At 43.9% G+C, this 12,483-nt stretch overlaps 1 protein-coding gene across 1 annotated transcript in view; it reads right to left on the bottom strand.

Moving 5' to 3' along the window:
- PSD3 (pleckstrin and Sec7 domain containing 3) overlaps positions 1-12,483 on the bottom strand; it is a 147,549-nt gene that overhangs the window by 15,707 nt on the left and 119,359 nt on the right. Inside the window, exons 11-13 of the mRNA XM_026661268.2 lie at positions 9,114-9,307; positions 6,266-6,336; positions 1,553-1,710 (exon numbers count right to left, since the gene is read on the bottom strand). Coding sequence (XP_026517053.2) covers positions 1,553-1,710; positions 6,266-6,336; positions 9,114-9,307 — 423 coding nt within the window. The remainder of the gene's footprint in view (positions 1-1,552; positions 1,711-6,265; positions 6,337-9,113; positions 9,308-12,483) is intronic.

Here is a 12,483-nt window from a genome sequence, read left to right as displayed (position 1 = left end):
AGCTGGCTAGATTGTTGGGCTCAACGGGTAGTGATCAACGGCTCCATGTCTAGTTGGCAGCCGGTATCAAGCGGAGTGCCCCAAGGGTCGGTCCTGGGGCCGGTTTTGTTCAATATCTTCATTAATGATCTGGAGGATGGCGTGGACTGCACTCTCAGCAAGTTTGCAGATGAGACTAAACTGGGAGGAGTGGTAGATAGGCTGGAGGGTAGGGATAGCATACAGAGGGACCTAGACAAATTAGAGGATTGGGCCAAAAGAAGTCTGATGAGGTTCAACAAGGACAAGTGCAGAGTCCTGCACTTAGGACGGAAGAATCCCATGCACTGTTACAGACTAGGGACCGAATGGCTAGGAAGCAGTTCTGCAGAAAAGGACCTAGGGGTTACAGTGGACGAGAAGCTGGATATGAGTCAACAGTGTGCCCTTGTTGCCAAGAAGGCTAACGGCATTTTGGGCTGTATAAGTAGGGGCATTGCCAGCAGATCGAGGGACGTGATCGTTCCCCTCTGTTCGACATTGGTGAGGCCTCACCTGGAGTACTGTGTCCAGTTTTGGGCCCCACACTACAAGAAGGATGTGGAAAAATTGGAAAGAGTCCAGCGGAGGGCAACAAAAATGATATGGGGGCTGGAGCACATGAGTTATGAGGAGAGGCTGAGGGAACTGGGATTGTTTAGTCTGCAGAAGAGAAGAATGAGGGGGGATTTGATAGCTGCTTTCAATTACCTGAAAGGGGGTTTCAAAGAGGATGGAGTTCGGCTGTTCACAGTGGTAGCAGACAGAACAAGGAGTAATGGTCTCAAGTTGCAGTGGGGGAGGTTTAGGTTGGGTATTAGGAAAAACTTTTTCACTAGGAGGGTGGTGAAGCACTGGAATGGGTTCCCTAGGGAGGTGGTGGAATCTCCTTCCTTAGAGATTTTTAAGGTCAGGCTTGACAAAGCCCTGGCTGGGATGATTTAATTGGGATTAGGTCCTGCTTTGAGCAGGGGGTTGGACTAGATGACCTCCTGAGGTCCCTTCCAACCCTGATATTCTATGATTCTAATCTGACCTCCTGTCTAACACAGGCCATAGAATTTTATCCATTTACTCTTGAACTGAGCCCAGTAACTTGTGTTTGGCTAACATAAATCTTCCAGAAAGGCCTCCACTCTTGATCTGAAGAGATCAATAGAGGGAGAATCCACCACTGCCTTCCCTTGGCAGTTTGTTCCAATGGTTACTCACCCTCACTGCTACACATTTGTGCTAACTTTATCTGGCTTCTAATGACAGCCATTGCTTCTCATGTCTTTCTCTGCTAGAGTAAAGAGCCCTTCAGTACTTGGTCTTTTCTCCCCATGAAGATACTCTCACATGCTAATCAAGTCACCTCTTAATCACCTTTTTGATAAACTAAACAGACTGATCTCCGTTAGAGACCCACTTAACCCTCCAAGTCACGAACTTCCTGCACCCTCAGAGGGTACAATCACCCCTCTCTCCTCCCAATCCTTTTCTGCCCACAAACAAAACAGCCCTAGGAAAACTCTGAGTGAACGGAACATACTGGGCTTGGAAAAGCAGGACCCTCCAGTCAGCTGTTTTGAGCTTTAGGACGTTGGGCCTCTTCTCATAGTCTGTTGCCTTTGATGCCAATGCATGGTGCACGCTAACTGCATTTTTCAGATCCTCCTCAGACAAAGCCTTTTCTGGTTTATATTCATCCTGCAGTAATTAAAAGGAAAAGATGGCAGAAGTTATTTCAAGTTGTTCATCTCTTCCTTTAACCTAACAAAGGCAATACAGTCATGTTCCATAAAAGGCCATCAACAGTGATTATAAAAATATCAATTTAACCTAATCTGTCCTATAAACATTTCCATTTTCGGTTCTTAAAACATTACCTTTTAAGATTCTTTAATATCTCTGCAAGGAAGTGAAGGAATTCCACCACCTTCCCGACAAGAAGAGGGAAGAACAGTAAGTGTCATGAAGAAGTTAAATAAATCCTAGAGGGCTAAATTCCACAGTGTTCTTAAGTCATAGCCCAGAAACTGATTTTGGATCTCACGTGGTGTCGAACCAGTGTAAAATGAGAATCAATTAAAAAACCAGCATTCTAAATACAATCTGAGACCCAGCAATGTTGTAAAGTGAAGCTGCAAAGACATTAGTCAACCAGGTGTGCATACGTATGCAACAACATGTGAAGGTGGCACAGCCAGCCAAAAATAGGGCATTCCAGAGGCATGTCAAGGGACAAGTCACCTCCCGGCAATGCTGCAGTGGTGTAAGTTTACACAAAGTTGCTTCAAGAGAATTTGCAACTAGCACTTAACCTCTATCCATCCCTAACCTATGACCACATGATGTTGATCAATCTTGATGTCAGATATGCCTCGTTAGGACTCCTGGTGCTGAGCAGGGTGAAGCGTGGCTGCCACATAATGGGGATCTAATGTTTAAGGGGGAAGAATAAGCTCTGGCCGTGGGTGATCTGTCTCCATGATTCTCAAACACTACTGGGCAGAGATCTAGTAGGCAGACCTGCTCTAGGAACGACAATGCAGGGGGCAGCAATGCTTTAAACGGAGGCTCCGCTAAGGGAACTGACTCATTTGAGTGCCCTGCACTAGGTCAGATCCTCAGCTGGTGTAAATCAGGGTAACTCCATGGAGCCAGCCAACAGAGCACGAGTAAACCTACGTGGGAATTCTAAGGATATACAGGCCACTCTGCAGTCAGAGCTAATTAAGTTGCTGCCAAGCCTGGAATTAGGATTTCCTCGACTCATCACCTTGGCTAGTTCAGTGTCCACAGAAATTAAACCGTTGACTTGCTGAGTTAGGGTTTCATCAGGATTCCCCCAGGTGGCTCACGCAGCAGGACACAGCCTGCACACCACTCTCATGGACTGATTATCACTGACCCCTGAGCACAGGACAGCGCTTTCCATCCCCCCACCAGGGTCATGGAGTGACTGTGCTGGTTTGTCCACAGAGACTCTGCTGAGCGAGTGGTTTTCTCAGACACAAGACCCATGCACTGGTGGGTCTGGTAGGTCATTATCACCATTTGCTGTCCAAAACCAATGCACTGGCCTGTAGGCCTCCCCCTGCCTGTCATTTGCAAGAGTCACTGTGGTTCTGCTACAACCTGCAATGGAGAAAACAAGAGGGTAGGAGACTGGAGCAAAAGAACCCTTCTGAATCTAATCAAATGTGGTGTAAGGAGTGTACGTGGTCCCACGACAAGAAGGAAAGATGGAGATTGGCAATGCTTCATGGAGAGATGCAAGCTAGGATAAACCTCAAGCCTGCAGTGGTCTGGCTCTAAAACTGTCACCGGATGTCAATGATCTGGCCAGCTACTGCCCTGTCTCACACTTTCCCCCCTTCTTGGGAGGGAAGATGTTGGCAAGTCAACTCCAGCAGTATCTGACTCCCTCCAGTATCCCCCTCCCAATGAGGCTTCACACCTGGACAGGCATGGAGACAGAAGGATCCCTTCTTATCTACAGACTGAAGTCAAACACCCATGCGAACCCTACTAGGTCAACTGGCAGCCTACAATTTTGGGCCTCTGTTAACTTCCCTGAAAGCCCTGGGAAGGGAACCGTGGAATCTCTTAAAACAATTTTACTTTGTTACTCTCAGACAAAGTCTAGAGAGGCTTGTGATGGGTAGTCAAACTTCCCCCACAAAGGCCCTCAGTCCTGTAGAGCTGATACAGGATGCTGAGACTTGGGCTGAAGGACCCCAGTAGTTGGAGAACACTAGGCTACACATCTCCTTTAAACATGCACAACACAATTCCCCTGCAGTTCCAGTGTCTGAATCGAAGTCGGCTGGCTCAAGCTCAAACCCAGTTACAGTGAGGCAGCATGACAGAAGAATTTGGCAGAAGCTTTGGCCTCACTATCAGCTGAAGTCATCTTTTAATGTAGTGTTCACTCTCAGCGTCCTACTGAACTCAGCTCTCCTTGGATATCCAGGTAGCCAGACAGAAATGCCTTTTCCATTTTCCATTTCCATGACTCACAGGCTGTGCCTTCCTTAATCCATTTTTAGTGAACCCCAGTGTGAAATTTTGCTTGTTACCAGCTATTGTACAATGGGTGGACACCTTCACTGACTATGCAGGATCACTATAAAATTCTTTTCTTCCGAGGATCCTGTACGTGTCCAGGTGCCGATACTTAGGTATGGGCTCTGTCCTTACGTCATTTTTTATCTCCTGTCAATTTTTCCCCCCTCTCTAGTCGAAGAAAAGAGTCTGAGCAAATTTACACACGGAATATCCTAAAGCCCATAGCATTATAAAGATACAGTGTAACATCACAAAACTAGTATCGCTGCAAACAAACCCAATCCAAACAAACCGGTATGGCCTGCTTTACTACACCATTTGTCAAGAAACCATTTTTTATTGCATGAAAGTCAGCCCAAGCTCGCAGTCTTCTACACACACATCCCATTTCAGCTCAGGCTAATGATGAGACATTGTGACAGTCTCCTGTTCTGCTGATTTCCTGTCACATTAGAGCCACAGAGGGCAGGAAATTAACCTGGGGGTTCCATGCACAGGACAGACGTTAAAGCTTGTCAAATTTCTGATCTTGTATAATCTTGGGCAGATGTATTTAGTTGGCTAATTGCAAGTGTTTCAGCTAAGCCCCTCTGGCAGCCTGGCTGCTCATTGATTCAGAAAGCATCTTTCTCAAATCACTCATTTAATAATGGAACAATAGGCAACACAGCAGTTAGCACTGGCCCCGTTCCACCTAATATGTGGCCACAGGCTCTGATTCTGCTGATGCTTATACAAGTGTAAACTTGGAGTTACTGTCCCTTAGATACCTCCGTAATAGGTGTCTTTAAAAAAAAAAACAAGGATAGAAAATCATGAGACAGCAGAATCAGGTCCATATTGCCCTTTGGAAGATGATATATCTACCAATTATTATTACTGTAGCATCTAGAGGTCACTGCTGAGATTGGGGCTCCATTGTGCTAGGCGCTGTACAGAGATAGAGTGCCCTTGCAGCGAACTGCTCACCATCTCAACTGACAAAATGTGGGAGGGCAAAGAGAGGCACAGAGAAGGGACATGACTTGTCTAAGATCATACAGTCGCTCAGGGGCAGAGCAATGCAATTCTCACAATAGCTTCCATGGAAGCCAAGGTAGCTAGAGCTCTTCTGGAAGTTAGGATAATTTGCGTATCATTTAGGCTTTGTGTTCACTAGCACTTTTGTCGGCAAAACTTTTGTCGGTCAGGGGTGTGGGAAAAAACCCACCCCGACCGACATAAGTTTCACTGACAAAAGCACTGGTGTGGACTGTCCACAGAGCGGCTCCACGGGAGATCTACAGCGGTGACAGCTGTGCTGTTGTAAGGTCCATAGCGTAAACACAGCCTTTGTGCTGAAAACCACAGTTCTGTAGCTTTCACTACAATGAAGCATGCCAGACTCTGCAAAAACTCTGTTTTTCCTGAAACAATGAACTTCTGGACTGCGATTTTCCATGCTTCGTTTCTCCCTAAGGTGGATTTCATGAAATCAAAATGTTTTGCAGAAACCTGTCACTTTTGACAAAAGCTTTGACTGGAAAAAGTCGAAACAAAGTTTTGACTTTCTTGTTTCCTTTTGATATGGTAAAACCATTTTGTTTCCAGTTGATCATTTAGTTTGGTCTTTTATATTTAATATTTCAACACTATGTAAAGTCAAAACAATTAGATGGTTTCAAACTGAATTTTTGTTCACTGCAGGAAATTTCAGCATTTCATGTTGATCTAGAATAAAATCCCCACCCTGTTTCTGGCCAGTTCGAAGGCAAACCCTCCCCCCTAGCCTCCTCTCAGGCCATGATTAACTGACTAGTTTCTGACATGCATCATGGCAGATGGGGGTCTCAAGAAGGGATCTGAAGGAGAAGGTAGAGGCCTTCTGCATGTGTCCATACACATAGGCAGCATGGAAGGCAGCACAGAGATATGTGTGTGACAAACAGGCAGATGATGTTGTCTTCACTGGTAGGGCAGAATGTGTGAAGCCGTGAATGACAGCAGCAGACTAGTAGGGATGGACAGAGTTAAGGAAGAGAGAGCGAGACGTGGTAACAGTGACAGGCAGGGAGAGGATCTGTGTACGGACTGGAGATGTGCCATGTGGGTCTTGGGAAACCAGAGTGGGTGCCCAACTGAAGGGAGGCACCAAGGGGAAAGGATTGGGAACCCTTGCTTTATCCGCCTCAAAGAAAGCTACTTCTTTTACCTTTTGCAAGTAAAGCACTGTTCCCTTCAGCACAGCATAGAAGGTTTTCCAGCCACGCTTCCCTCTGGGAGCTAAAGAGAAAACAAAAGAAATGCAACCCATTTAACTCAAATCCATTTTACCCTTTGTCTAGGCAACAGGGAACCTACATTAATTCTGCATTCAACGTCTCTTGTATTCTGCTTTTCAAAGGGGAACGTAACTAGCCAGAGTGCCTGCTCTGTAGCTAGGGCCGGGGGGAACAAAACAGCCATGATTACAGGCCAGGCCTGGGTCAGCAGGCGAATAGAGCTGATCCAGAAAACAGCTGCAGTACAGGTGCCTGTCCAATTCTGCGAGCCTGACAATATGAATTTCACCAGCCGCAGGAGTGGGAGACGCTATGCAGCACAGTCTGAGCTCTGTGTGGGAGCAGAGGACTAGAGTAGTGAAGACCACCAGATAGTGGAGTTAGAGGGAACTTCTCTAACTGCAAGCAGGCACCACTCATAACTGGTACAGTGCCACTCTGTAGGGGGTAGCAAACCAAAGCATCCATCCCTCTTGCTGCAGCCACAAAGAAACCAGGATCAAGTTTTCAGCTGCTTCCCCAGTCCCTTCTTCCTAGCAGAAAGAGAGAAAATGATGGAAGACAACTAAAATCCCAGACAAACTCCTATATTAAGCTGGTGTTAAAGTTGAAGGACCACACCAGTGAAAACACAATAAACTTGTAATTATCCCAAAACAAGTATTACAAAGCCAGGGAATTCAGAGTTAAAGCTACACTTCAAAGTATAGCCCAAATAAATTTGTTAGTGTCTAAGGTGCCACAAGGACTCCTCGTTGTTTTTACTTGAAAGACATTCAAACATGTTAAAGTGTAAAAATGCACCATTCGTAGATTCATAGAGCTTAAGGCTACAAGGGACCATTAGATCATCTAGTCTGACCTCCTGCATAACACAGGCCATTACATTTCGCCCCATTATTCTCTGCTAAACCTATCTGTATTTGACTAAAGCATAAATTGTGATTGGCTAAAGCACCTCTTCCATGAAGACATCGAGACTTCACCCCTTCCCTTGGGAGTAATCACCTTCTTGGTTACAAACGTGTGCCTCATTCTCTAATTGGAATTTGTCTGACTTCAGCTGCCAGCCACTGGTTCTTGTTATGCCTTTGGCCGCTAGAATAAACAGCGCTTTAGCACCTGGTATTTTCTCCCCCTGAAGGTTCCCACAGAACCTTAACTTGGCCTTGTAGTGACTCCATGAGAAAAATAAACGTGAAAAAAAAAACCTATCTTTAAAAATTAGTTTAATCTTACTTACCTGGGACCACAAAACCTACGGGAAAATGTTTCAGAAGTGTCTAAGTGACTTAGGAGACGAAGTCCCATTGACTTTTCATGGGACTTCGGCTCCTGAGTCATGTAGGCACTTTTGAAAATGTCCTAAATGCCTTAATCATGTGTATGGTTATCGCAGAAAGTGTAATCTTGAGTCTATTAAATAATATGCAATTTTTATTGTTCTGATTAAGCAAAGGAAGCACAATTCTTCCTTAAGATTTGTAAAGGGAGTGGACACCACTAGCAAACCTGGAGTGGGATGTTGGTAAAATAATTCTAAGCCACTCAGAACCTGTTTAGAACATGAAGTTTAACCAATGAGGTGGCCTATTTATTAGGAAGAATCAGGCCACTTTGATTTCAAAAGTACCTAAATATGGGTTTAGGAGTCTATCTTTAAGGCTCCAACTCTGAAAATGTTGTTCGGTTCTAAGACATCCGGACCTAGCATAATACATGGCACAACCTTCAGATACTTGTACACAACTGAAAAAGAGCAGCAGGTGTTCATAGTCCATAATAAAGTCAGATTTTGTTTTCAGTGTTAATCCCAGCAATTGTAATATGAGCTACCACCACATATACATTAACAACAATTGGGAAAAAACACAGATGCTCTCAGTAGTCACTGCTCTCAAAGCCACATTTCTGTTGCTTCTCCCACCCTAAAAAACAAGGCTTCATATAGCAGTGACTACTGCAGTTTTCAACAGTATAAAAATAGCATATGCACCAATACACTCCCCACCCCAAAAAGCCCTCAATAATGAGTCCTCCATTATAGAGTTACAACAATGAGGAAATATGAAATTAAAAGCTGGAAATGCAACCAAACGTAGTTGCACATTTATTATGAATAGGGGGCCAGTAGGTACCAAACAACATCCTATTTCTGAAAGGATGCAAGGTCTAGTTTGAAGAAGAGTATTATACCTCACTAACAAGGAATGACCTGCTACAGGGTTATTTTGAAAGGCCAGTGAACTTCTACAGGGATGGATCAATCCTTGGATTCTCATCTGGGGACTGTGACACCCTGGGGGGGTTGCAAACAGGTGTTTCAAGGGGTCAGGACCATCCTTCCCTTCTTTATGAAAAATTTCTGTTGTAACTTGGAATCACGGATGGCAAAAGTTGAGAAATATTGGGCTAGTCCATGAACAGAACCTACAGTAGTTCCAATAAAACTGGTCTGAGTTTTGTGAACAACACTTCAGTTTCTTTAAGCACAAAAGATACACGTTGCTCTCCAATATTACATTTTCATTACACAAATTCACTAAAGCAAAGGACATGGGTACCATTAACTTTATGCTACGGGGCATGGAATAGTCCTCAAAATGGCCCAATAGTGTTCTTTTCTGCTGTGATAATCACATGGCTATTTTGTTTCTTATGCCTTCAATAACCTGGATGTAGCAGGCTTGTTCTTGTTTATGGGCACAAGGCCATAAGCCACTGGAGGGTGAAGAGCAGTACCTAAGAGATAAAACAATAAACATAAAAGATGCTCACTCCTCTTTCCATCCATATCTGCATGGATTTTCCGAGCCAGAAATCCAGTTTTATACACAGCAGCATTGGGGTCATGAGGAATGTCCAGGAAGGGGTTATTGGAATGGCCGATCCGAGTAATGGTCTTTGAATGGGGTCCATTATCCTTCTCATCAGTACCATCAGAGTGAGATTTTTTTTTCTCCTCTTCATCTCTAAAAACAGATGAACACAACGAAGTTTAGGTGAAAAACCCATCGCCCAGCGCCATTATCCTGCAAGGTTTCATCTCCTTAATTTCTGCACGTACTTTATTTTTCAGAATTTTTCCTCTCTTTAGGTTATTCTTATCAGCTTTTTTTTACTATGGGCTTGATCTAAACCCACTGAAGACAGTGGGACGGCTCCCATTGGCTTCCATAAGTTTTGGATCAACAAAGTATTTAAGCACAACCCTAACTTAAAACATTTTGACACAAAAAAGCCATTTTCTATTAACAAAACTTTTCTGGGAAATATTTTCAGCCAGCGCTATTTGTAACTAACCGTTTCTCCATGGCTTGGGTGCCTAACTCTACCATCCGCCCCTGGCAAGCTCTTATGGAAGTCATTGATTGAAAACTGCAGGATCAAGCCCTTGCTTTTGAAGAGATTGCTTCTCCCCTCCTCGCCAGGCAGGAGATATGGAAAAAGCAATCCCATGGCAAATGAATTGGTTTAGCAATGACAAGAAGATACGAATGCTTGACATCTTTATATTTGTGAGGTCCAGTTATGGAGATCTGTACCACTGCTAATATTTGCCTCCATGAGTTCCAGCCTCTCACTTGACAAACGATCACACTCTCCCAGGACCCCAGACCCACGATGCGGGGGAGTAGCAGGAGACCCTGGTTCCCAAACCTAATTCTGGAACAGTGGCAAACAGGATGCATCTGAGAACTGGAGTTTAAAGGAGGCAGTTCCCATGGAGGAGGGAATCTCCAGACTGCATGTGCAGGAGGATCACACAAGTGCAGTTACAAGGCAGATTTCAGAACAGAATTGCAACACTAGTTTACAATACCCTGAATTTTAGCATTATTATTATTATTAATAATAATAATACATTATAATTAATAATAGTAATAATAATTGGTACTACCATAGCACATAGAGGCCCTAGTGGTAGGCGAGGACCCCATTGTAACAGGCACTGTTACAATTCTCAACAATATATTTAATTTGGGGATTTTCCTTTTCCCAAAAGTAGTAAAATTCTCCATCACAATTTCATTATTTTTTTCTCTTGGTGGAGTCATTTTTTCTGTAGACTTCAGACTAAAAAAGGAATCCCAATACCTCCATTTTATTAAAGGTAAAGTTTGTTTCACCAGCAGACTAAAAGACACCAATGTTTTTCTGTAATCTACACAGCCCTCCTTTGAAAAAGGCCTTACAGATACTGATAATTTGAATGCAGACCGTGGATTTGCAAGTGTCTTCTTCAGCGAACAATTCTTCAAGCATGTATATTATATATTGTGTCTCCAGTCACCCTATTCTACACTCTAATTCTTAATTCTATTGCCTGCATAGGGGAGCAAACATACTTCTTATAAACAATGGGGAAAATGCTGATCTCTGTGCTCCGTCTAAATATCAGGCAAATGAAACATATTTCACTTTAGATTATTCCACGCCTAAAATGGAGCAAGTCAAACTCAGTATCCTTCTCCACTATGGAGCCAGTAAGGATCCATCTGATTCTAAGGGCAGAAGGGTCCATTCTGACTATCTAGTCTGACCTCCAGCATAGCACCAGACATGGAAACTCATACCCATCTCGCCCAACAGCTTAGGGTTGATATTAGGAGAGGATGGTAAGACTTTAACTTCCTAATACAAATGTACACACACAAGAACCTCATGGGGATACTGGAGACCCTGAGGGGAGTTTAATTCAGTAGAAGGATGGAAAGTTACATACCAGTTATTGAGCTAAATTCATCCCAGGTGTAACTCTACTGACATCACTGGAGTTACCTCAGGGATTAATAGTGTGAAATTCCAGCTCCACTCAAGACAATGGGAGATTTGCTACTGACTTCAGTGATATCAGGATTTCAGTCATCCTCTTTGCCACGTTTCTGTCGCTTCCCCAACCCTAAAAAACGAGGCTTCATATAGCCCCAGTACAATTATAGCTCCACTTTCCAGGGAGCATGAGGCAAAAATACTACCAATCTCTACAGAGCCCGACTCCTCCACATCTCTCACTCTTTAAACCACAGACCGAACATTTAACACAGCCAGAGGAGATCTGCATGTGTATGTAAACAAGCACAGATTATGGAAGAGTGGAATCAAGAGGGGAAAAGAGAAAGAACAACAACAATCACATTTCCTGGGATTTCCATTTCCCTCATCGTTCAATCCTACTAAACGGTATTTCATGCAAGAGGGATTGGGGAGCGGCGAAAATAAGGAATCTTTCCTGACCATGTTCTTCTCTGAAAAGCGACTGTAAGAAGGAAAAGAGAGATAGGATCCCATATTTACTGGCTTCCAGATCAGAGCTGCACACATTACAAATCACAAGACATGGTTCATTTTAATAGCCGACTGCTTTGCAATGGGGGCTAAGTTAGCCCTTGTCTTTGATGGTACGTGAGAAGGAATACTGTGACGGGTTGGTTCACAGAAACCCCCTTGGAAGCTGCCACCCGATGTGCCAAGACTACCCCTGCTTCTGTTTTCCCTGCCAGCTCAGGACTCCAGCACCCCGTCTTGCTGAATTAGACACTCCAGTCCACTTCAACACAGACCCAGGGTCTGAATCACTTGTCCCAAAACTGCAAGTTTACCCAAAAACAGCTCACAGGAGTGTGCTTGTCTTTAGCACTCAGATGCCCAACTCCCAATGGGGTCTAAACCCAGATAAATCCGTTTTACCCTGCATAAAGCTTATGCAGGGCAAACTCATAAATTGTTCGCCCTCTATAACACTGATAGAGAGATATGCACAGCTGTTTGCTCCCCCAGGTATTAATACATACTCTGAGTAAATTGCTAAATAAAAAGTGATTTTATTAAATACAGACAGTAGGATTTAAGTGGTTCCAAGTAGTAACAGACAGAACAAAGTAAGTCACAAGCAAAATAAAATAAAATGCGCAAATCTATGCCTAATCAAACTAAATACAGATAATCTCACCCTCAGAGATGCTTCAGTAAGTTTTTCTCAGACTGGACACCTTCCAGGCCTGGGCACAATTCTTTCCCCTGGTACAGCTTTTGTTCCAGCTTAGGTGTTATCTAGGGGATTCTCCATGATGGCTCCTCTCCCCTCTCTCTTCTCTTCCACCCCTTTATATATCTTTTGCATAAGGCGGGAACCCTTTGTCTCTCT

Source organism: Terrapene carolina, unplaced genomic scaffold (genome assembly GCF_002925995.2).
Source record: "Terrapene carolina triunguis isolate 2854851 unplaced genomic scaffold, T_m_triunguis-2.0 Scaffold988, whole genome shotgun sequence".
Lineage (NCBI taxonomy): Eukaryota > Metazoa > Chordata > Testudines > Emydidae > Terrapene > Terrapene triunguis.
This window is presented reverse-complemented; position numbering and strand designations above follow the sequence as displayed.